Here is a 26,612-nt window from a genome sequence, read left to right as displayed (position 1 = left end):
CTGAAGTCCAGGGAGGTCACTATTTAGTTCTCTTATTAGAGTCTCTTGTATGATCTCAAGACTCCTTCCTTCTCAGTGCCTCCACTCTCCATCTGCTCCAGGAACATAATCTCTTTTCTGCATGTCTGTGCCACTTGTGTGAGGATAAATAAATGAAAAAATAACAAAAAGTGCTCAGAAACTCTGAGGGGGATAGGGAGATTCCCAGAAAGAAACAAAAGTTAATTAAGAATCAGTTTCTTCCTAAATGTAGAGGATCCTTTCAGCAGGAATCAGATCTGATATGTTTGAGTATGATATAATAAAAGTCCTGAAGATTAATGGTGTGATTATTTGAGTACTGTTATTTGATTATTAGAGTTATTAGAGATAAAAGCTCCGAATTCTAAGTGAAAAGAGTAAAAAGTGAATGCTAAGACATGGTAATGTTACTTGGTTGCCACTATGAAATGTTATTTTCAGCTCATGGATTTCTGTGGTTTTATTAATCACTATTACACTGACTTAATAAGAAATTTGAATTTTTGTGAAATGGCTTTATAACCTTTTGATCTTTATAGTTTAAGAAACATGGGGTTTTTCTGTGTGCAGTAGCATATTTTCAAAATTTAATATCTGAGGATAGAATTGAACCCACTGAGTAAAAAGCAGAAAACATGTAATTTAATGGAAATTTCTGTTGTCAGTTTTTGTGCAGTTATAGCACTACTTTTTTTTTTTTTTCCCGTAGAAACCTTTCAGCTATTCAAGACAGAGAAATCTGTTGCTATTCTATTTCCTGTAAAGAGAAAGATAACATTGGTAAGCTTCTTCTTCCTTACAGCATCATCAATGTATACTTTGTACTTTGGATCCAAAGTTAAAGTTGTTAATGAGATTTGAATATCTAACTCTAATATATAACTGAAAATCTCAATTTACTTTGATTTTGTTGCAAATATTGCATGCAACTGTATTTGTTTTAATACAGAATTATGTGTAATTTAAAAGTCACTTGTAGAATTATTTAGTTCCATGAGAAGTTAAGAAATTAATTTGACAGGGGCCTTGGAAAAGCATATTTAAAACCCAAAGTAATTGAATCCCTCACAAAAACTGTTACTTCTGAAAAAACAGTAACTGGAGAGGAAGGTCTTCCAATTATTAGGTGATACTCAAAAAATTTTGGTAAGTGTTTTGCTCCATACACGATTTTACTTTGTAAGCAGGCCTTATGTGCATGTGGCTGTAGGGCGGTGTTCCTCAAACTGAGGGACTAGTGCATTTGTCCTACTGGAGACACACAGAGTATATCCTGCAGTCAGTGAGGACCTGTAAAAGCTCCATGAAATTGTCTCCCATCTGCCTTTGCTTTTTGCCTGTTCCTCTCTTTCACCCCTTTCTTCCACTTTCCTGTCTCTTTCCTCTGTCATGTTCTCCCCTTCCTTCCCTCCACAGGGCAGGAGAAGGGAGTTAAGCACAGGCTGAGCCAGCAGTAGTGGTTTCCTGGGGGCATGCTGGCTCTGTGCCACCATTCTTCCCTGCATGCTGCTGAGACAAGTGGTGCTGGATGGGAGGGATACAGCCTGGGTAGATATTTATGGCTGCTTCTTGAGGAAGCCAGACTCCTTAGAAGAGCTGGGCAGCTCTGTGGGGCTCAGCTGAATGAGAGACAGTGGGAGTGGAAATGGGAGGAAAGCCAGTTTCTCTCAGCAGCAGGGGAAATTTCCATCCTAGGCAGAGAGGACTGGGTAGCAGAGATGGCAAGGAGACTATGCCATGACACCTGGGCTTCAGAGAACTGGGGGAGATTTCAGCTGTGTGCAGGGATGTGTTAGGCAGTGAGGGCTGCTCTTGGAAATGGTGTACGTGATTTGGGTGTGTTGGTTTGAAGAAGACTGGACCCAGGTTTGCTGCAGCTTGGGATGCAACAGTTATCTCTGAGTAAGGGAAATACACAGAATGTGCTGTTACACTGGGGAAGATTAGACTTTGGGATACAAGGACCGAGGAAGACAACATAGTCAAGATTATCTACATAGGTGAAGGGCAGTGAAGGTGATTGAGGTTTTAGAAACGCAGTGCTTGATCCTTATCAAACTGGCAAGGCTGCAGTGGAGGATCTCAGAAGTGATAAAACCAGCCTAATTTATGAGAGGATCCTGGAGAAAATAGGTTTTGATCCTGGTTCATTTATATGGATGGCATGGAAGAGAAAAGCATGCAAAAAAAGTATGCTAAAATTTGCAAATGGGAAAATAATGAAAATAATGATCACTAATGCAGAACTGTGTAGATCACTTATTTGTGGAAGTTCTGGGAGCAGTGATGAAAAAGACTCAAATCCTAACTGAAAATCAGTCAAGTATCTTCCAGTCTAACATTGTGCCTAGAAAGGCTAACGTGGTTCCTGAATATTTGCCCAAAGAAATAGCAAATGGGAGCAGACTGCGTATATCCTATGTTTGGAACTGTGCAGGCATTACTGGAGCACTGTGTGCCGTATTTTGAGGAAGACCTTAAGAAACTGAAAAGAGGTTGGGCAAGAACCTAGGGAGATCAAAGGACTGGAAAATATAATTTGTAATGAAAAACTATAATGAAAATGTATTTAGCTTATTAAAGTGATGAAGCTACTAGGCTGTTAAGGAGAAGACTAGGAGCTGTCTTCTTCCCCTGCATTTTTGATTGACGTCAATGCAGTTGAATGAGGTGATAGTAATTTTTCAGTGTAAACTGCAGCCTAGCTAACTGGTCTTGTCAGGAGGTGTAGGTGTAAGGCTGCCATTTTCTGTGTCCTGAGAGACTGTGGAAGATTAGTATATAGTTATTAGCTTTGTTTTAGATACCGTGGGGTGCTTTTGCCTGCAGTTGCAGTGCCTGAACTGGTCTGCCAGGATATTCATGGAGTGCTGCTTTGAACTTAGGACAGATGTGGCAAAAAATTTAAATTTGAGGGCTAGAGCTGTTGCTGCCCCCTGACAACCTTCCTACCTCCCTGACAGATGTTACTGCCTTGAGGCAAAAACATCTAATCTGCTTATGAATCAGTTCATGAACTGCTGCAGTTTTCAGCCCAATGCAGTTGGGTTAGATTGTATCAGGAGGGGTACCAATTTCAGCTGTCGAATTTCAGTCCAGTGTTGTGTGTCTTTGAGAGAACTTGGACTCCTACAACCTGCCTAAATGGCTTCTTAATGCTTTGTCAGATGTTTGCCCTTCTCTTTCCTTCCAGTTGTGTATTTCTGCCTTTGTTCTCACACTACATTTCATTCTAGTCTGGATTTTACAGTTCATTTTATGGTCATCTTAAATCTTTGCTTTTCCAACAGTTCTTCATCTGTGGCTTAGAGAACTCGAAGTCAGTCATCATATTTCAAGAATACAAAGTGCACATAATTTAAAACCAAACAAAAAACAACAGAAAAAACCTCTACCTGGAGTTTTAAGTACTGAATTTTTAATTAGGTGTAAATGAAAGCCTGTGGTTTCTGGGTTTTGTTTGGGGTTTTTTTATTTCTATTAACCTGCTGATGTTCTGTTATCCTTTTACACTCTGCAAACAGGCTGTTGAGTTTTTCATTTTGTTTTATCTATCCTGGCAGACATAACATTACAATGGCTTATTCAGCACTCCAAATCAAGACACTGTTGAAGAAAACTTTTGCTGAAGATAACTCTTTCTCAATCACTTTGACTCCTATCAACTATACGCAACTGAAAAGATAAAGAATGCAACTGCGTACTACCAGGACTCACTTTGGTCGTGTTTGTTAACAGAAGTAAAACTGAATTATAGCTTGTCTTTCTATTTTGGTTCTTTTTTTAAAAATTCAGATATTTGTCTGCCTAGGTGAAATTCCTGAACACCTTAATACAAGACTGAAAGAAATGAATACTTTTTTGGGCTGAAATTTTGAGTTTATGCATGTGAATCGTCAAACACTTAGTAATTTTTTTCTAATTTGAAACTGAATAAAATGCACAGTGGAAACAGATATGACTGGTTTTTTTGAACATATCATATAATTACTCATGCAGAATGTTTTCCCTGCAAACACCTGTAGTTAAGTATCAGTAATCAATTAAAACCATAATTAAAAGCATCTTACTTGAACAAAATGCTGTTAATCAGAACACTTTCAGATACTCTGATTGGTGAAAAGTTATTTCCAAAGTCATGTATCTGTAGTTATCTATTTTTTCCAGTCATTAATGTAAATGATTCATATGAATATTATTTGGGAATTAAAAAATAAAACAAATTCTAGACAATCCTGTCCTCCTCTATTGGGAGAGGAAAGAGTCTGGAATTGCAGTGGTTGTTTTTCTCTCTTAAACAGACAACAAAATACAAAGGGAGAGCAGGTGAGATCATGTGCATCTTTTCTGACATTATCTCCAAAATTAATGGATTTCCTAAACATTTTTATTGTAAATGAAATAATTTTTACAGTGCTTCTGGACTACTCTTTCCATTCCTGAACCTTGCAGAATTTTCGAGTATACAGCCTAATATAGCTAGGCCCTGAAGTAGGATTAGTTCTTTTGACACAGATTAAAGGAGCAATTCACTTTTTAAATTTTGATGCTTTGCTAACATCTTACAGATACCTGCTTCCAAGTGCTTCACTTAGAAGCAGTCTGATGGGAATTCTGTGAGTTTGGAAATTCTATTAAATACAGAAGGTTCCTGTCAAGAAATAATAGATAGACTTAAAACTTATGAAAGACAGATGCTCAGTGGCCAAGTGTTTCAAGGACACTTGCAGATCTAGGAGGGAGAAGTTCTGGGATGCTGGTCTAAAGATGTGGTAAATCAGCTGATTGCTATAGTATTAAAAAGGTTATAAGTTGTTTATGCAGTTCTTGCACTTAAATACATGATCTATAAAAATAGCAACATTTTTTGTCATGTCTGTTTGAGGATGCTTTTAGCTAGTGGTTCTGATGCACTGCTTAAAACATACTGCACAGACTTGGTAAAATCTTTTCTCAAGTGTCACAAGAATGCTAGTACAAGCATGATAGTCAGGTTATAGTGGTTGTTTGTAAATGTTTGCAGTATTGCCTGCAGAAGTCTGGCCAGAGGGGCTAATTTTTCTATGGTTACATGAAAATAATTTGACTATGTGTGAAGTGCTGAGTGCTGACTAAGTACGTTAATAGTGGATGTTCCTGAAATGGGATGTTGGGAATGACCTTCCAGAATCAGACATCTAGTCCATCTACTGACATTTTGTATGCTGAAAAACCAGCATTAGATGACTAAGGTGATGAATTTTGAACACTGTTACTGCTCATGGACTTTTGAAGTAGTAAAGCCATTGCGGAATGTGCTAGAATTGCAGTCATTATGCATACAACACAAGAGAAGAGCCAATTCTGTACCAGTGGTCTCAATATCCTTCCTGTAGTTGTGCTTTTTGATGGTCGTGCCTCATCTTTCCAACCTACTATCACGGCATGCAAGGTCATGCTTCTGGCATAGGAGCTCCGTATCAAATCTTACTGTGTCACTCCTTAATCTGGACCTCTCTTGCCCCTTTGCTGCGGGAAGTTTGTGGGAGTGGATGCAACCTCTTTGCACGTTGATTGAAACCAGCCAGTTTTCCAAGACTGCACTGGTGAGAAAAGTGGTGCTGGCTCCTCTCCTTCCCTTGCTTTGCTCAATGTAGTGTTTCCTTGGGAGATGACCGAAGAAGTTAACTTCCTATATGTGGTATACACATCACCAAGTACCAATGCAAGCTAAAGACAACCTGTGGAGGGAGGAGGTTAGGTTCCAGGTTGGCTGAATGAATCTCTGGGAATAAGAAATGAGAATGAGCAATTTTGCTATTAAAATTATCCCATTATACAGCATATGCTGATTTTTTTTTTCTCATTTCTCCTACTGTGTGACCTTGTATCTGAACCTACTGCAAATCAGCACAGGCACTAGCCTCGCTGTTCCCATTTGAAACAGCCTGTCTGTTTTTCAACAACTTGCCTTCCAGTAATTTTTCAAAACGGGCTTAGCTCAAAATGAGGGTTTGCTGTCACACTCAATAGCTTTGTGGGGAAGATGAATTGTAGCTGACTGACAACTCTTGACATTCTATGTCTGAGACTGCATATGGCCATAAAGTGTTACAGAGGTCTAGACCACTGGAGACAGCACTGCAGCAATGTTATTTGGAGAGATCACAAATTCTCTGCAAAGGAGCCTCTGTGCAGGGAGTGTCCCCTTGCTCAGACAGCAATATATAATGCAATGCCTTGCATGGATCCACATTAGATGTGTTTCAGAAGCAGGGAGGGCATGGAGATACATGGAGTGACCACACTGTGATTGCTTTTGCTTCTCAGCACTCCTGAGAAGTGACTGCAAGACGGAGCAGCAAAGGCTGCTGTTGTGCTCTGGCTTTGCTTGGAGGTGGCAAGTGCCATGGTGTGCTCAGTGGTCTTGATTCCCTAGGCACGCGTGATGGTGGCTATCTGGCCAACATACACAACATCCTCCAGGCTATGGGAAGAGAGCAGTGTTGGGGGATGTGAACAGTTGAGGAACTAGAACTAACCTTCAGTTTAGGCACAGCTTGTAGCCCCAGGCCCCACAACGTCAAGAGCCCTAAAATAGCATGAGTGCAAAAGTGATACAGACATGTTTCCCTTCCCTTTTTTCCCCTCTCCCAAGCATAGGAACAGCTTAACTGTCACCCAGGGCTATACAGAACCACCAGGTGCCAACCATCTGTTTTACTTCCAGCACATTTTATTTATTAAATTTTTTTCCTACTAGCGATGTAATTTCCCCCATATTTCTTTTCCATTTGCATTGTGTATTGTAGAAAGCAATCATGAACATAAAATTTTAGTTAAATGATATAAAAAAACCAAATCAAAGTTGAGTTTTTTCTCAAATGCACTATAAAACTTCTTACATTTATTGCAGAGAGCAGTGACACATACATAATTTGTTCCTGAATAAGCTATTTTGTAAAACGATGGTACTTCAGTTACCTGAGCAGCATACTAAATTGAATGTCTCTGTTCTATGCTTTAGGACAGGGTGTACGTACTGGCTGTCATGAGACTTTCGAGTAGGCCGATGGAACGTATACAAGAATTGTGTATAGTGACCCCAAAATTTTAAAGCTTGTGAAACAGGACAGGCTGTACCCTTGGCTGGCATCTCCAGCAAGGCTCTTCTGCCTCTTGCTATGAGGCAGTCTGGTCTGTAGCATGCACACTGTGATCCTGCAAGGGCCTGCATAATAAACTCTGCCTAGCTCAGGCCATAACGTCATGGCTTAAAAGCATGCAAGGGAAGTGGGATATGGGTGAAGGGGTGGCTTCTGGCTATTAGTTTTCTGCACCATGGTTTTGGCCAGTCCATGCCTTGGAGTCAATATGTGGCAGTCTATACACTATGTCTGTGCAGCACTTCTTCCTATGGATTTGTCTTATTCAAATGCCTTCAAAGAGCAAGACACATTTATAGTTTTCCCTTCAGAGATCCTGGGGTACACTGACAGGAGCTATGGTATCTCTTCATTATATTTTTGTGCTTGGGACCTAAGACACCAACACCTTCTCTTGTGGGAAGAGCCTGCAAACCTGGCCTAGAGCCAGAAGTCATCATCATGGCGTGATGCAGGACAGGCTACTGAAAGCAAGGGAGTATGAGAAGAGATGTCCTTACATCCTTCTTACTTATGGGGAAGGATAGTTTTAAGATCTGTGGGGCAATGAATGAGAACAATGTCTTGTGTCATCAAATGTAATATGATCAGATTTTATCCCTGGCAAGAGATGGTGTTGCATTATGGTCCGAATCAAATGATTCATGTCATCATGTGGTCAGGCTAGAGGCATAGACCAGCCATCACTGGTAAATGAAAAGAAAACAGTATTCCAGGTTCTTGGAAGCTATGGTCATCTAAAAGCCACTAGGGCATGGGACAGGGTGGAACAACTCTTCCTCCACCGCAGAAGACACTGAAATGGGACATCTGTGAAGAGTCACACACTACTCCCTGAGCACAGACACAAGGTCCCCATGAGAGATGGAGTCTCTCATGGACTTCATGAGAGACTGCAGTCTGTCAAGTCTGGACAGACTCGATGCTGTCCTGTTTTCAGCTTTCAACAGAAGCCTTTCCAGATTACTTGTGACCTACTGGCAATGGTGTTACCCTCAAAAATACCGAGCTCTGTCTTTCTTGGTTGGCCCCCTGCCAAGACAGCCATCTTCTCTTGCAACTCAGGCAAGCAACCTCATACTTGTCTGTCCTGGCTTTAACCCTTGTTCTGGAGCTGTTTTCAGCATTAGCAGGATCTAGCACACTTCACATGGCTTTGCTTGTGTGAGAGCCAGATTCAGACTTAGTCAATTCCCAGGTAGGTCTGGGAAGGTCCTGGTCTCGTTGTGTGGTTTTTGCACAAAATGAACAGACTGTTCTGTTGTTCCCATTCTTTCTGCACTTGTCTGTTTCCTGTAAAAATGGGCATAGTCCACAGAATCTTCTCAGTGCTAAAGTCATCTTGAAAGAAAACATCATGTCCCACTTCTTGAGGGCACTCTGTCTTCATTGCGGCATCACATACAAGATGCCAAGAAGAAAAGGGATTTTGGAACTGGACTAACAAGGAATGCTGGAGAGGAAATGCAGTCCAAGTGGTATGGGTATGTGAGAAAAAATGAGCTTGTGGTATACCATCAGAGACAGTCCCTTCACCAGCTCCAGTTCTGCCAAGACTAGTGATGTGCTTCATGGCATGACCTGCAGAATTTTTGCTCTCTCCCAGCACGTGAGCATTATGCTGGAAAGGTCGTTACTTGAGCATTTTGCAGATAATCTACCATGGAAGAATGTGAAGATTGGGCAGGTAACACATCCTGGTTTAGTAGCACCATTCTGTCACAGCAATCTCAAAATGGATAAACAAGAGCAACACAGCTGACCCATGGCATGAACTGATGATTAGGGATGTTCTCAGCCTTCTTTGTCTCCTTTGCCTTAGTCAGCATGGTCACTTGAGCGAGAAGATACATTCCAAGAGCTACCCATGCAAGATGAGCATTTGCAAGCTGAATAGCCATATGTTTCTTGGAAAGTGGACTTTCTGTGGAGGAAGACTCATAAATCAGCCTGGGGATATGGATAAGCCAGGTGGGAGGTAGGTGCAAGACAGCAGGCAGAATGCATGAGGTGAAGAGGTGCCTTATGCTGGCTCCTGTCCCCTGAGTTCCTCTAAAAGGGGCATAAAGACATGCCGTGATGACCCAAACTGTCCTGCCCTCTGTTTCTGATGTGGTCTGAAGTAGTCAGCACTTGGACTGGAAATAGAGCACTTCTCTGTGGGTTGGTCATGGTCTCTGTAGCTAGTGCCCAGCATGTCAGCAGCTTTGGCCTGAAGAACAGTGGAGCAGTGTGGGAAGAGCAGATTGAGAGCTGGGGCAAAGCCAAGCAGCAGGCAAAGGCAGTGTCTTTGTGCTGCATAGTGTCCAAATCCTCTGCTTTCCTTAGCCTTTTCTCTACCTGTGTGACTGTGTCTTCTATGCCAACTGGCTCTGGCAAGTGCTGCCTCTCTTGCTTTTCCAGGTGTGTCTGCTGGGCAGGTCTCTGCTGGGCAGTGGGAAAGGGAAGAAGGCTGATGCCACCACAGCCACATGGCAGCTAAGAGGTTTGGGGCCAGCTGGCCCTTCAAGGCTCAATGATTGCTGAGCCTTGCAGGCCTGCCATCTTGAAAAGGCAAAAGGAGAGGAGATGTGCAGCTCACGACAGCCATCTGTGGGTCTCTGCTCTTCACTTGGGAGGGAGAGAGGGAGCAAGATGAGGAAGGCTATTGCCCTGCTGTATAGTCTCTCCAGGGGCGATCCAGGTGCTAGGCTCTTTATGGCATGGTTTGGTAATTCTCCTTGCAGACGCCTGTTGCTGGCATGGGAGCATGCTCAGGCTGGTGAAGGAAGGGGCTTGGATCACTGCTTGTGTCTGAGAGATTTTGCAGAAGCACAGCTTTTGAGAAGGTGGACAGGCAGTCCTGTGGCATCCAGTGGTACAGACTCTGCCTTGCTGCTGTTGGGTGTGGACTGTGGCCTTGGCCCCTCTGGAAGGGGCTCTGTCAGCATAAGCATTTCAATTTGCATTGAAAAAATCATTCAGAAGGGTTAGCCGCCTCTGCATAGATTTTCTGAATGGCTCTCCAAGGCCATGATAGTGTGGACAAGGTGCAGGGCCTCGTAGCAATTCAAATATTTCTTTGGGCAGCTAAGCCTTTGTTTGAGAACTGCTGCTCTGGATGATTCTGCTTTTCATGGGCTGTGCTGTGGTGTCCAGCATGTCCTGTGATGGAGTCAAAGCTCCACACTCATGAGTTGAAGAAAGAGGGAGGCAATTTCTCTGTCATCTCTGAATACTTAATCCTTGCTGCCTGTTTTGGGTTTGTGTGGTGGGTTTTTGGTGGCGGGGGAGAGGCGGCAGGGCGGGCTCCTGTGAGAAGCTGCCAGAAGCTTCTTCCCCGGCTGGGAGTGGGCCCCGCCTCTGGGCCAGGCCGAGCCCGCCAGCGACGGCGGGAACACCTGAACAGAGGGAAGAGGGGGAACCTGCCGCAGAGAGGGGGTCGGGATGGGAGAGGAACCCCTCTGCGGACACCAGGTCAGGGAGGAAGGGGAGGAGGAGGCTGATGCCCCCGCAGCCCGCCGTGAGGCAAGATGGCAGGCTGAGGGGAGGAGGAGGCTGATGCCCCCGCAGCCCGCCGTGAGGCAAGATGGCAGGCTGAGGGGAGGAGGAGGCTGATGCCCCCGCAGCCCGCCGTGAGGCAAGATGGCAGGCTGAGGGGAGGAGGAGGCTGATGCCCCCGCAGCCCGCCGTGAGGCAAGATGGCAGGCTGAGGGGAGGAGGAGGCTGATGCCCCCGCAGCCCGCCGTGAGGCAAGATGGCAGGCTGTCCCCCCCCAGCCCACGGAGGGGAGCGGGGGAGCCGGTGCCCGCCTGCAGCCCGCGGGAAGGACTCCCCTTGGAGAAGTGGGTGGAGGACTGTCTCCCGCGGGAGGGAGGGACCCCCCGGTGGAGCAGGGGCCGGGTGAGGAGTCCTCCCCCCGAGGAGGAAGGAGCGGCAGAGACAAGGGGTGAGGAACCGACCCCAGCCCCCAGCCCCTGTTCCCCTGCGCCGCCGCCGCCGCCGCCGGGGGGAGGAGGAGGGAGAGAGAACCGGGAGTGGGGCTGAGGCGGGGAGGAGGGAGGGGAAGGTCTTCTAAGGTTTGGGGTTGCTTCCTAATGTCCTTGTTTTGATTTGGTTGGTAACAAATGAAATTGAGTTTGTTTTTTCCCCAACTTGAGCCTGTCTTTTGCCCGTGACCATAAGTGTTGAGTGGTCCCTCACAGTCCTTGTCTCGACCCACGAGCGTTTCTTTGTATTTTCTCCTCCTCATCCCACTGGGACCGGGGCAGGGAGGAGTGAGCAAGTAGCTTCGTGGTGTTTTGTTACTGGCTGGGATTAAACCATGGCAGTACCAAAGACAACTCGTCCCTGGGGCTCACAGATAGGCATTTAGAAAATACTTTTGTTTTTTTTGACTGAGTGGACCAGATTGCACCTAGTGCACATAATTTTACAAAATGGTCCCCCAGGAAGGTAGCTCATCTGCCTTCCAGTTTTGAAAATTGAAGTACTGTGATACATCTATGTAGGCAGTATACTTTTTCAGGAATAAGGTATTTACAGATAAGTGCACTTAAAGTAAGTGGGTTTGTTAAGCAGCATTGCCCGACTCTGTTCATTGTTATCTACAGATTGCATGGAAAGTGTTTTCGCTGAAGTGGAAGACAAGTCAATACATTTCCCTAATCTGTCCTTCAATGTAAAAGCAGGCACATGCACTGCTGGTATTTAAAGTTATCAATTAAAGGACAAGGAATGCAAGTTTGCAGCATGTCACTTGATTTGGAGGCTGCATGGTACAGCCATATTGGACCAAAAGCCTTGTTACAGAATTTCAAGAATAAAAGAGCTTCCATGTTTTGAATGAGACTGTCCCCCCTAATGCTGATAGCATTACAAGTAATCCCTAAGCAAGGTTCTCTCCCTTGTATGCTATGGAGTGGTTATCCTCCAATCTGAAAGAGACTGGAGTAGATCGCAAGGCAGTCAAGACCACTGGTGCAGCATCTTGTACCTTCCTTCAGCTGTCGTCTTCTCCCCCAAGTTTATGGCAGTAGGACTTGAATGGAAAGTTTTAAAATGCTCAAATAGCTGTATTTTGCTTTTGACAGGTGTGGTGAAGCCTAGTGGAGAGATACTGCATGTTTGCTGTTCTTTGCCTTCATTACTCACATATGGACACCGAAATCCTAGGGGTGAGTAGATTTCACATAAGGTAAATTGCGGCTTCTGCACCCAGAAACATAATTTCCTGGCTAGTGAAAAGGTGATCTGATGCCTCTTCAGTTCAGAAGACAGCACAGAAGGGTATATATTAGTGCATGATATGACAGAATGTAGATAAGTTATAGACAAAAAGGATTTCTTCACATATGTTGGTCAATATGTAGGTGTATTATTCAAAATATAGCTAAAATCAGACCTTTAGGAAAGCAATCCTTCACTTTCAGTCTCAAGAGAGAAGCAAACTGGTTTGAAGACTTGTATTTTACCTTTATTTTTAAACCTTTAACTCAAATCCACACACTAGGTCTTGATCCATGCACAAGCCAAATGCACATGCAGCTACTTTGATTGGATGTACAAGTGTACATCCATGTACTTTACATACAGTTGTACAGGCAGATGCTAGTTGGCTACCTGCCTATTTGAATAGGGTCAAAATTAATCAGATTCTTTAGAAGGATAGGTCATCAGCCACAAGGAAGGAAGATCCCAACATGTCCTGTCTTTTGCAGAGATTAATGCAGATGATTAACTCTTAAGTATTTTTGCTGTACTCATGCTGTATGAAGGTCTGTAGAGATCCACAGAAAATTTATCAAGATGGTCCAGGTACATTTCAATATTTATTATACACTGTGACACAAAATTCAGCTTCCAGATTAGATTAATTAAGAGACTGTGATACTACTCCACATCTGACAGCCTTCAGTATGTGCTGTCTTGGATCAAAGTCCCATTCCTCAGCACTCCAAAGCTCAGCCCCCAAACCATCACTCTGACGATTTCCTTGGTGCTTGGTATGCAGCAGATGGAATATGCCTTGAGCATCCTGGGGCTGAGTGTTAATCTGAAAACTGCCACTTTAAGACACCTTTCATGTTTCTACAAACTCAGCTTCCATACTAAGTGAAGGAAAACATCCTTATCATGCACCTGTTTATCAGCCAGTTTATTCCCATGTGCTATACAGAAAACTGCACCAGTACGCTGGAGGACCTCCTGAGCAGTGGAGAAATGGTTTGGTCAAAAAGTAAGTTTTACTTGCCATACAAAACTGCATCATCTTTGAGAAAGGTGAATTACTGGCACTGTACAAGCAAATCTGCCATAAAATGAAATGGAAGAAAATATGTTTTTATTATGAACTACTCAGCAAGACTGTCTTCTATTTCCAGGACCTGACAGTTTGATTTTGTTAGTTTTACTTGTAAGGAAGCCAGATATTCCAAGCAGCGAGCCTTTTAACCTTTTTATTACCTCAGGTCCTACTTCTTTGACTCTACACAGTTTTCCTTGCACTCTGAGATTTTCTCAGTGTTTATGGCCCAACTTGTGTTGAACTTCTGAAACCTTATAAATTATGAATTTCAACCTTATGATTTAGCAGTTGCACCTTTTGTAAATGTGCTAAATGAAAAAGGAATGGACATAACATAAAATCTTTGTGTTTGGGGATACTTCTTAGTTAATACAGTGATGCTTAAATATGTGCCTAACACCTAAAAGTGCTTTGTTTTGCACGTAACCATCAGCAAGTGCTCATGACCTATTCTAGTTATCATCTATATAGCTTCTAATATACTGGTCTATTTTTTGGGTAATCTAGGAAGTAAAGGTATCTTATCTGCAAGAAGTTAAGGTTAGCATATCCATTCAGGCTTGGAGGTAGACAAGGCATAAGTATTTTTGTGCATTGGAAGAATGAAATCACCTAACATGTTCTTAACTTTCTTTTAACTTCTCAAATTCTCTTCATTCTCATTTCTCCTATAACTAGAAAGTCCTAAGGCTGTTTTTCATGCATTTGACAAAACAGTATTACGTGCTTCATTTGCATCAATTACACAAAAATCAGAGCTGAATGGCCAGTAAGTGCAGGTAGAACTGTACCTTTAATGCTTCAAGAAAGCAATACTTAACAAAGACTATTCAGAAAGATCTATAGTGCTAGAACCAACCATTCTTCCTGAAAACATTTTGGTTTGGAAATATAGGAATGGACAAAGAGAATGGAATACATTTATGACTTAAGTTTTAAAGATACTGCTATAGAGATTAGCAATTAATCCTACACTCATTTGCAATTTTGTTGCTTAAAAACTTCGGTTTGAGTTATTTGTTTGAAGTCAAAGTATAGTAAGGTCATTAAAGCTCTTTTTGCCTTTATGTTTATATAATCATCATGAAATATTTTGCAAGTGGCTTTATAGGTCTCTGTGAAAAAGGAAAATTAAAGGAATTGGGGAACAAGGAAGGCTTTACTGAGGGGAGGGATTATAATTCAAAAGGACTTTGTTTTTCTAAGAATTTTCTTACTAGTGTTTATTGGTTTTTATTGAGAATAAACTCAAAGCTGTTACACTGCCTTACATGTAGTGTAACTACAAAGTTCAAAGTTGTAGTTCAGTCTATGTTGAACTAAACATAAAAGAGGGAAACACTAACAAAATAATGTTGCAGTATTTGAACTGTTGGAAAACTGATTCCTAATTAAATCTAGCATAACTGTCAAAATAACCGTGCAGTACATTTGAGAAATGAGACCCAGAAGTCACATGTAAGAAGTCTGAACATCAGGCTTTCTCAATTTACTGGCGCTGTAAACTAATAAATCAATGTCTTTAAAACAAGAGATGAAAGATGAGGGAAGAGCAAGAGATATTTTCACACTGTACAGAACAAAACGCATTGATGTAGTGGATAGTTTTAATTACATTTAATTGTTGTACTTTAAGCCTTTAACAGAGAATTTTTAATGGACACAGTAAAATCTTTGCCATTAGTTTTTAATGCAATTCAATGCCTGATGCCGAGCTGTTAAAAATCAGTGAAACGCCACTGAAGTCAGTGGAGTCGTAGATACACTGTCTGAGGCTCAAGTCCCTTATTTTGCATTAAGTGCAGCCAATCTGGTCTATTAGACAGTGTAAACAGTGAAACATGCTGTGTAAAACCTGGAGTGTGGGAATGGCACCTTTCGGGGAGGAGAACTGGAGGTCATCATTACTGGCTGAGGTTTGCTGGTCCAGGGGCTAATGAAAACTGACAGACTACTCCTCAGGAAAAAAACATCTCCTCACAAAAATAACAACCATGCAAATTAATATGATACACAAAGGGGGTGAAGATTTATGTGACTGTTTCCCTCATCCCTTTCATATGGCTTCCTTTTTTTGTGCTGTTCCCTAATGATGCTCATTTGTCTGCTTCACTTACTGCTGCCTGCCCTTCCTCCAGTGCCACTCCTGTATGCTGGGCTCACACAGGGCTGCACCCTCCTGGCCTCTCATTCTCTATCCCCGCTGATTTTTTATTTTTTTTTTTTTTTGATGGTGGTCAAACTGTTGCAGCTGAAGAAGCTCTATTGCCTGTCTCTTCACACCACCTCTCTGCCAGGGTTGATCTCCTTGCAGCATGGGTGGTAGGATGGGCGGCAGCCCTGCACTACAGCCACTGCCGATCATAGCCTCAGTAACGCATTCAACAGAAATGGGTGGCAATTTAAGTTAATATACTAGGCTGTGAGGTGACTGAGCCAAGGGTGAACTGTTCTACTGCCTCCTTGGCTAGCCTCTGTGTGCCAGGCTTAAACCTGACAGAAGCAGTGAGGCAGAGCCGGGCTGATGAGGCTTCAGCCCAAGTCTATGGAGATCAACAGGAAGATTCCTACCACTTTTAAAGAAAACAGGATATTGGCTTTAGATTGTCCACACAACTCAATTCTGCTGTGATAATTACAAAGAATAAAGAGATCCATTTGAGCAAAATGTGAGTCAAGCCCTCATTTCTGCCCCCCACACTGTACACAAATCTCTGCTGGGAAACGATGGGATGACCTTTCTCTACTTCCATCTTCCCTCTTACAGCCCTTCCCTATCGTCTCCTTGCCACTGCATCTGAAACCAGATTCAGGCTTCTTAGAATAGAGTCCTTGGCTTTCCATTTAGACTGCAAGATGTTAGCCTTTTTGGATGTTGTGAGATGATAAGTATGTCACAGAAGATGTGTTTTCTGCACTTAACTGGAGAGTAATTAATCCCAGAGCTTTTTCCTTCCTTCTGAGAATGGTAATATCAGCTACTTCCTGAGGATGAGAGGCATTTGGCAACAGGCAGCTTACTTGATGAAGTGAGATGGATGGTGGAGTTCTCTGAAGATAATGATACTGAGCTGGGTCTGTTTGAGAAAAGAACGAAGCAGAAGGGAGGGAAAAGGAGGAGAAGTGAGGAAAACAAGGCTATTGTCCCCTTGTCCCTCAAAGACAGGGTTCAGGGACAGCTCACCCCAAATGTTGTTCCAAAGTGGTTGGTTACTGTCCTAGCTGCTATCTATCTAAAGCAGCAGAACAAATGTAAAAAATACATGTGCAGGTACACACACACACAAGTACACACATACATATATATAGTATGATAGTTGATGCACTTTAAGTATAAGATGCAGTGTATTAATGAGCTTCAGCCTGAAGTTTGAGTTTTTCATAGCACAGTATGAAGAGCTGTTGTGGTGAAAAATATCAGCATTAGGTGACTTACTGAACTCCTTACTCGGGTACAGGAAAACTTACAAATAACTGCTCATTTGTTTTTCATTTCTGCACATTTGTGGCTTTGTATTTTGCAAATGGTGTTTTCTGCTTTGTTTTTGCAAATAAGTACTTTTACTTGCTTTTGCCTTAGCCTGCTATGAGATAAAGTTATTTTTAAAGTCACTTTCAAATGTCAAGCCATCCCTTCCCTGCATATGTTACCACCTTTTGAAGTAGGAGACTGGGAAACCTAACAAATCCTTGGCTCTGCAGAACATTGCTCCAGGTTGGGGAGTGTTTAAGAGTGATGGACATGTTTTCATAGTGATGGACATGTTTTCATATTAGCTGCACAGGCTGGTTTGAAAATTACCAGTGTGGGATTCTGAGAAGTAGATGTGTCTTCCTGTGACCGGCAGAGTGCAGGGAAGCTGGCTGACCTATAGCAGGGTGTGAGGTATGCATGTAAAGTGCAAGAGTTTTCAAGGTGTTATGGTAATCACACCATTAATGTTTGATAAGGCTTGTGAAATCTGCTATTGAATAAACTTCAAGAGTTTGTCCATGTTCACAAAAGATTTGAGAGTGTGAAATATCTTTTAAGCAACTGTTGCCATGGTCTACAGTAAAGATCTCCAAACTCTTTCATGGATTTGTGTTCACTCTCTTTGCAAAGACTTCTGTTAAATACTGAGTGGGTGCAAAAAATATCAACGTACCAGTCCACAGAAAAAAGATCTTATTCATTAATCTCACCAAATCCACAGTTTTTTTGTCCTAGAAATGGAAACATTAACAATCTACATGTGTGGAATAACATTTACCTGGGTCCTTGGCAGGTCTACCTCAAGGAAAAAGACTTCAGAATCTGGAGATTCTGAAACCAAAATGTGCATAAATTACACATACTTTTTACAATTGAATAATCGTTTGGTTTTGGAAGCTTCAGCAACCCAGAATAAGTTATTTATACCTTTGGGGTTGTTATCTGAGAGTCCCATGAGTATTATCCATTTGTTCAACAAGTGATGATCCTTTTAACATGCATACAGTTGATATAGCCAAGAAGAACTCTTTTCTGTCTGTTGGAGAAACTTCTTTTCATTGGCACCTGGAGACATTTGTGTCCTGCTGTGTTTATTAAACTGCTGGCCTAGATATTGCTGAAATAGATAGCTTTGGGGTAACAAGGGGGTTACGTACCAAAGATATTTTTTACCACTCGTTTGCTCTAGCTGGGGTTACATGTAGAGACAGCAGATCAAAGAAAACTCAGTAGCTATTATTTTGCAGTCACAGAGAAGTGATATTTGCTTTGTAAGTCAATGGACTGCTAGGTTTATTGCTTGTATTTCTTTTCTACTTTCTATTAGAAGCTGAATATTTGAAAAATGTAACGCAAAACTTAATCTGAAGAAATTCTCCTGATAAATGCACTATACCAAAACCAGTAAGCAATGCAGTGTGCGCCCTGTTCTCCTTTCAAGAGGAGAAAAATAAACTAAGGTGTTTCTAGAGAGAGAGAGAGAGGGAGAGGTGCCAAAACAAACTTCATCCTGGTCTTGATAATGCAGTCAGCATTGAGGATGGATACTACAGCTATATATTTGCAAGCTAGGAGGGCTGAGTGGCAGAAAGATAAATTGGTTATCCAGAATCATTCACTTGTTCTGTTTGCCACCAGCTGATGTACCTTCATCATTCTCCCCTGAGACTAATAGTGAGATTTACCATTGCCTTTGTGTTTGTGAAAGACCCTGAGCTGAATTTCAGGTATTGCAACAAGATAAATCTATTTAAAACAACATAAATCTCTGGTAAGGCTCGGGGCTACTTTTTTTTCTGTAGGCTTTCCTGGACTCTGCTTGGCAGTTTGTTAGAGTGTACGCTGTGTCCATTATTGGACAGACCAGTAACTTTGCTGAAATGCTGCCTCTTCAGTGAAAAGAACAGGAACCAGCACTCCCTAGCCCAGTGTTTAAAATTTGGGAGAAATGGTGAAAAAGTTGAACTCTCTGTACTCTATGGAAAGTCTATTCCTCTCTTAACTGGATTGAATAAAAGCATTGAAAACAGGGACTTTATTAGTTCTTCACAATTCCTTGAAAATACTAGATTATTTTTTTTCTACATAATCTTAGAATGGTGGCTTTTAGCAAATACTTTATAAAATGCAAGTTGTCCCCTCTTGCAACACTAACTAGGATCATGCAATACTCAAAGAAAGGGAAAGAGAACAGCTTTCAATAGAGCTGCCTTTGTTTTCAGTGTGACAGTGACACACAAGTTTGGAGTAGGATGTAATTGATTGTGAGACAGACTTTATAGAGCAGGTACTAGGCAGATCCTGCTGGCGCTTCAGGCATAATGGGATGAAAGAGCCCACAGGCTTGGGATGGATCAATACTGTCTCTGCTCATGCCATTTCAGACAAAGCAGTTAATCATTTATTTAGAATACCTCTAGCACATTTTGGATAAACACAAATAAAAAGTGTTGGGTGTCTTCTTTATTGCCATTTTGCAGACTATAATCACTGATGTATTCAAGCTAACAAACTTCCCTCTGCCTGTTCTATCACAATAAAATTGACATCCTTTAGTTGGAAACAAGTTGGACAAAGATTCATTTTTCTGTTAAATTCCATTGCTTTTTTTTAAATTTTAGCTTCCTACACCAGCATCTCATCTGTTTTGTTTTGTTTAGTTTTTCTGACTACCCACAGAGAGCTGTAAATTCTCTGAACAGCTGTCAGGACTGCAGTCAGGATTTTGGAGGCCATGGGCACAGTACTTCTGGAGGGGTCTCCATCATCCCAGACAGGTACCCTATATGTACAGAGGATGGTTATATGACATGCACTGTAAAATCCAGTCAGAGTCTTTGAGCATATGGTACAGCACAACTGTCTGCCTGCACAGATGGAGCGAATGGGGTGATTTATCCGTTCATGTGCAGTAGCCGCTTCTGAGACACACTACAATTAGTATGACCATGGAATTACATGTAAGATGCTAGCTGGGATGAACAGCCGTTCCAGTACTGATTAATGTGTCCTTGTCACCATTCTGAGCAGGCATTCAGCCTTATACCGAAAGATAACATTAGCACTCTGTGATGTCTAGCATAATAGGAACCCTGAGCCAGGTTCACAGGTGTTAACATGATAGAGGGAAATACTAACTTATATTCAGACAGTCTTCAAAGTTACCTGGTTATGGGAGCCTAGTCTCAGTGTCTCTTTCTACAGGTCTTTTCCTGGGGATCATTGTTTTATTAAGAGACTGAAGATGGGAGGGAACTCAACTGTCTTAGGAGTATTTTCTTTTGTTGCTTCAGTCAACCATTTTCCAACTGCCTCTACTTTGCGATCTCCCCTACAGGCTAAGAGCTTTTGCATCTCCTTGTGTTTTTACCATAATAGACGTAAAAAATATATTATTAGGAATAATAATGGCAACCACATCATTATCATTTTTTCAGGAGACCAGTACATATTTCAAATTTATGTGTTTCCAATGTGTTGTTTCAAGAAACCAGTGAAAGATATTAAACCTCAAAGGGGTAAACAAGAACAATAGGGATATACGTGAATAATTGTTGCAGATTTCAATTCTAATACTTTTTCCAATTACTTACAATCTTCCCAGTTGCACAGATTCTCAAGAAGATGCAATGAAACCCAGCATTATACTGTGATCAAATAACCCTTGACAATATTCTTTGTAATCCACAGCCTGAAAGCTTAGATTCTTCCAAACTTTTCTTATTTAACTAAAATTATTTTAATTCATATAATTTTATTTATATATATAATTATTAATATAATTATTTTTTTCATATTCATTATATATTCATATAGTGGATATTCATATTGACTTTATAACTATTCAGTAATTTCCTTAAGTTCAGCAACGCCTTGTAAGCTTAAGTTCCACAAACTAATGGTGTGTTGTGGGATGGCCCTTAAAAACCTGTACATCTCTCTCCTGTCATGGGGAGCTTTACCTCAAAAGCTACTGCATGGTTCAAAGACCTGGACTGTTGAGTAGGGGAGCAGATTTATCTCTGATGGGAGAAATGAAAAACTTTAGTTTTGCTATAAAGCTCCAGGCATTATAGTCAGCCAGGTAATATCCTGACTCTGCTTAAATCACTGGCAAAATGCTGACTTCAATAAGTCCAGGATTTCATCCACAACATCTTTAATAATCTGTGTCAAAATGAGATCAATTCTTTGCTGTGGGTGGGAAGATGTGAAATTGTTCTAAAATGGAAACTGGACAAGTTGCCAATAACTAAGAGACATCAGAGAATTTGAGAAGCTTCCATCTGGGAAACATCTTCGGTTAGTCTTTCCTATATATTAAAAATATGTTTCCTGTTTTCTACAGCTAATTAACTGGGAAAAAAAGTATTCTCCTGGTGGGTATATTCAGTGATCAGCCTATGAGATAAAATCAGCTTGTCTATCAGTGCCAGAAATACTGCTGAAATTTTGACTTGTACTGAAGTGTCATCATGCCCCCTTTTTCATAAATCTGTATATGAAGCTGTGTGCATTGAAGTGAAACCTAAACTTCTGTTTAGAATTAATTAATATAATATAATATTATGGCAAGATATTTTACAGAATAATTAAGGTTAGCAGATAGGGTTTGAGTCATCCTAGGTTTCCAATAACTTGAGCTCTTATCCAGAAAATATAGTATATACCACTGTTAATTTCAGCCCAGATGAACTGGCAGTGAAGTACCAACAGACAGAATATGATAAAGTCACCTGAGTGAGGAATTAACCCTTCTGTCTTCTCTGAGAAGACAGTGACACTAAGTTAACGTTGCAAGAGGGGACAAATCTCACTTCAAAAAGGTATGCATCAAAGTTCACAGTTTTGCCATTAATTATGTAAATTAGTATCATCAAAGAACTACAAGGATAAATGAAATTCTCCATTCTTATTATATTAATCAAGTAGTTATTAAGTTATCAATATATTTTTGTATCAATAAAGAAATCAGGCAGACTCTCTGGTAAGTCTGTAGACTTCTAAATATATATATATATATACACACACACATATACATTAACCCCTATATATATATATTAACCCTAGTCAGTTAAAATATACTGACTTCGCTGTGAAAAGCAACCAGGTTACTTTTCAAGTCACATTCAAGATTTGCCCAGGAAGTTTTACTCTGCATCTTTACTTTTTAAGCAATGGCAGGTTATCCATCTGTGCTCCTCTGCAATAATCACAGCTGGTTTTTTTCTCTGTTTAATGGCAGTGATCATAAGAAATTAACTGCTTTATCAAAGTGGCCTTCTTTTCAATTCCTTCTTCAGTGGAGCTTCTAAAAAGCCAAGTCAAACATTCTGTTGCGTTAAGGAACTATTTCCAGAGAGGCATTATAGCTACAGGTTAAACACAGAGCATTGTCTGCTAAAACTGGAGTCCTTCTCTGGCAATACAGTGTGTAAAAAAGTAAACAAAAGCAATATAGCCTCTGAAAGAGATGAATTGCTCTCTGCTGTGTGGTAAAGGGAAGAAAACAATGCTACAGTAGTCTGGAAAAAGGGAACAAAGTGTTGGTTTCCTTTATGTGCCCATATAGTGGGCTAATCCCTTTAGCAGGAGAACCACGATGTTCGGAAGAGGAAAAACAGCATCTCCACCCACTAGTTTTATAATAGCTGCTAATATAGTAAAATTTAAAGTCATACAAGAGAAGGCCTTTGCCTCATCTACTGTTGCTTGCAAAGAAAGCCAAGGGTTCTGTAGTGCCATCAGATCTTTATGCCCTTACTGGTGTTGCTGTACCACAGCAGAGACAAAGAAAGATCGTACTTAGACACACAGACCCAGATACTGCAAATATACAACCAATGAAGTAATGTTATATGTTGAGGAAAATCATGTTATCCAATGATCAGGCAGAAGCAATTTGATGCATAAAGTTACTTCATGCATATGCTTGCAGGTCAGTCATACCTACCCATAAGAGTGTTTATGCACCTGACAAAGAGTGCAAGACATCATATGACTTTGCCGTCTTCTAATAAGAGCATAATCCTCTAGGTAAACATCAGACTCTCTCAAGCTGTCATTCTCCCAGCCCAAGTCTTACGTTCCCCAGCTTTATAGTGGTCTGGACTGAGCAGGGAGACGACGGAGTGTTCCACCATGAATGCCTCACCGTCCAATGCGTTGGTACCCTCCCTGGACCAGGGAGCTCGGGCAGAAACTGTTCCAGGCTGTAGGCAATTCAGGGCTCGCCTTTGCTTGGCAAGGGTCCTCGGTCAGCTGGCTGCTGCACAGGAGGACAAGGAGCGGCACTGCTGCATTTCATACGGTAAGAGAAGGGCAGAGGGCCTGTGCTTAGTGTTTGCTATTGATCGGCTCTAGCTGGCTGCCTGCTCAGCCATGCAGGGACAAGTGACGCTTTGAGTCTTTATGTACACTGAGAAGTTGAGAGATGCAGACTCCTAATTTAGGCTCTCTGAATTGCTCTCTGGAGGTGTTCAGAGCTGTCTTGTTCTGTCTGTTGTGCATTTAAAGCAGTTGGACATGTTTTCTGAGCAGCTTGCATTACATGTAAAAGGACAGTTGACTTATTTTAAGATGAACTTAGTTTGGACATAAGCTTGGGGTGGGGTGCAGTCTATGTTCACCACCTGTGAAATGGAAATGACAACATTCTGCATGAAAGTTGTGTAGTTTTGTATACACTAAGAAACTGATGTGCCTCTGATTATGCTGATGTCTACAGTGGAGAGACTGAACCCCTTCACACCCTCAGCTCGTCTGGTCTGTATCTTTCTGTTAATCTTAACGCCCAGAGCAGTTTGGTCCAACTACATCTTTTCTGTGCCTTTAATGAAACATAACAGGAATATGATTGCAGATCTATGGCTACTGGTGAAATGTAAAATTTGTGGAGAGGAACCGCTCTGTTCAGGCTGTATTTGCTGCAGTCTTTTTCGTGAGAAACAGCACATATGCCACTTAGCAATTGTTAATAGGAACCAGAAGCCTAATTGGCAGCTCACCAGATGAAAAAAGAATATAAAAGGATACCAGTTCCCCAAGGATATGCCTAGATATCTAGGAATAAGAATACACATTCTGCGGCTCAGTTTTCATAAATACTGAATTTGTAGCTGCATTCAGCAGTTTCATGCGGTCAGCAGCTCTGCAGTGCAGGGCCCAAGCAGTAACGTATATCAGAGTTACAGCACATACTCTTGCATTTTATTCTAGCACTAAGTTGCACTGTGTCACACTGCAAGGATGGACACAACCACACATATCCACACTCATGTAATAATGCTCAGGGTTCCTGGTTTTGCTTTTTTCTGCTTCTTTTTGTTTAGTAATATGCTCTGAGACAGAGACAAATCATCTGGAAGTATGTAAGACTCAAGGTAATGTTACAGGTAGTTAGCACTCTAGATGGATAATAGAAGACTAATAAAGGGCTATGGTTCAAACATTGTAACTGTTCAGAAATGCTCTTCATTAAAATACATCACAGTCTCTGGGATTATTTTTTATCTCTCCTGACACTGATGACAGAATGGGATCTCTCATCTCTTCCCTATGTATTTGGCTTTGGCTTTTATAGTTTGTGTATGCTTTCAAAAACATAGCAATGTTTTCAAGGTCTGGATGTATGGTGTGTTCGAGTTTATAGAAATTAATTTTTGTCGTTGTTTGTTTTGTTAGGAAAGACATTCAAAGAAGCTAGGCAGTTGAGTAAGTCCAAAAGGGTTTAGGAGAGAGCAACTATATTTAAGAAGAGGTGAAAGCACTGATGATAACTAAACTCACTGTCTTAGGAAGAAAGGGACTGCTGAAAGGTAGTCAGACTTCAGGAAGGGCCTTGATCTGTCGTAATGAATGGAGGAGTGCAATGCTCAGTCTAGACAACTTCCCCTCAGATTTAGTACAACATGACACAGTTGGTGTGCCTAGTAAATAGCTCTCTCTTGGAAAATGTATACCTACTGCCTGTGTCACTTTGTGCTAATTAAATACACCTACCAAAAGCTGCAGTTGCTTTATTATCGAAGTAATCTTCAAAACCCTTGTGTCACTATTCATTGCTTAGTATCTTACACAAAAACCTGCCAGATCCCTGCTGGGCCTAGGTTTATGCTTTTCTTCCCTTCTCCCGTACCCCTGCAGACGTGGTGAGTGCTGTTATTACAGGACAGTAGAGCTCAGAGGCCTCAGTCTGCAAGCCCTGTTGTGATAATGTGCACTGTAGACCACAACAGGTACCAAGGTGAACACCTACAGCCTGCTAACATGTAAACTGACTTTGTCTCAGATATGTAAACTGAGGGAAAATCTCAATGGAGTATTTGTGCTTAAGAGTGAATGACCTGCAGTGGCTGGTATTACATTTTGGAGTTGATTTAAAGTAGTCAGTCAGAGAAGTATTATTGCATGAAAGAATGTAAAAAAAAAAAAAAATATTGAAAATAGCTGTGCTTTTGGCATGGCTTAAAACACCCCCATCATAAATGGCAGGTGGCTGTGTGTGCACAGTGTGGCAGTCAGTGATGGTACTGGCACACAGCCCATCCTTCTTGTGTGCCATCCTTCATTTGTTCAAATTTATTATTCAAAATGATCCTATTCTTTAACGGGTGTCCATGATGTTAAAATGCAGGTAGGCCCACAACAGATGTCCACATTATTTTTTTGTTAGCATAGATCTGCATCTTCTTTTATTTGCCATGAAGACATTTCCAGCAAACGGTGAAGGGAGGATAGGCTTCCTACCTCAGCTGATGGATGTTGATACGTGGAAAGTCTCTCGGAGTAGTTTTCAAACATGGGGTATCAGAAATTTGTTATTGAAATCCAGTCAGCCTGGGTCTAAGATCAGAGATTCAGTCCTTCAGTGTAACTCAGAGAAATAAGGGACTGTGTAGATGGTGTTCAGTTAGCAGAGGTAGCACTCCTCATCTTCACAGGGGAATGGGCTCAGGCTTCCTCTATCTGCTTACAGCTGACGGAGCACCATCTCTTCCAGATGCTGTTTGCTGACAGATTGTATTTGCAACAAGATGTGTCATCTCAGTATTCTATTTATGAATACATTTAATTAAAATCCATTCATGCAGATGTAAAAGCATTTACCATTTAAGGAGGCTATGACAAGGACATAGAGAGGGCTTCTATTCCTGTAATTTCTTTGCCCTTTACTTCGGGCTTTTCAGTCCCTATCTGAATTTTCCAGGATATTCTTAGATTACCTGTTTGACTAAAGTGGCTTTCAAATATAGATGCTACAAATGGAAATGCTCACAGAGAAACCATTCAATAATCAGTCTTTCATTTCCCATCTCTCAGCTATCCGCTGTTTTTGAAATGCAGCCTCATGAGTCTGACAAGGGCTCCATGCTTAATTGCCAAGATTGAAATTGATGCACCTGCTGCAAAAACTAAACCACCACTTCTCTAAAGATTTAAAGATAGTTAAATAACCACAGCATCTCACAAAAAAACCTCCTCAAGGGTCTCCTCCAAATTAGATGTACTCATACAGATAAAGCAATATTCTAATAGTGTTAAGGTAAGAAACTAAGCACTCCCAAAGCGGCTAGTGTCAAGGATATCTACACACTCCCAGTTGTTCAGGGATGTCATGGTTCAGTCTTTACTTATGGGAGCACATACTGTTTTTAGAGGACCTTTATGTACCATGCACTGGGAA

The 26,612-nt window shown here is 41.4% G+C and overlaps 1 protein-coding gene across 2 annotated transcripts in view; it reads left to right on the top strand.

Moving 5' to 3' along the window:
- Window positions 1-3,977, top strand: part of LOC104312496 (ADP-ribosylation factor-like protein 8B) — a 29,843-nt gene extending 25,866 nt beyond the window's left edge. Inside the window, exons 6-7 of one of the 2 annotated variants that reach the window (XM_069801993.1) lie at window positions 731-801; window positions 3,585-3,977. In XM_069801993.1, coding sequence (XP_069658094.1) covers window positions 731-801; window positions 3,585-3,634 — 121 coding nt within the window. In that variant the 3' untranslated portion in view covers window positions 3,635-3,977. The remainder of the gene's footprint in view (window positions 1-730; window positions 802-3,584) is intronic. The other variant, XM_069801994.1, reaches the window with a different exon arrangement.
- The last annotated feature ends 22,635 nt before the right edge of the window (window positions 3,978-26,612 follow it).

The sequence above is a fragment of the Haliaeetus albicilla genome, chromosome 14 (assembly GCF_947461875.1).
Source record: "Haliaeetus albicilla chromosome 14, bHalAlb1.1, whole genome shotgun sequence".
In the NCBI taxonomy this organism is placed as follows: Eukaryota; Metazoa; Chordata; class Aves; order Accipitriformes; family Accipitridae; genus Haliaeetus; species Haliaeetus albicilla.
Note: the sequence above shows the minus strand (reverse complement) of the source record. Positions and strands in the feature narration are given on the sequence as shown.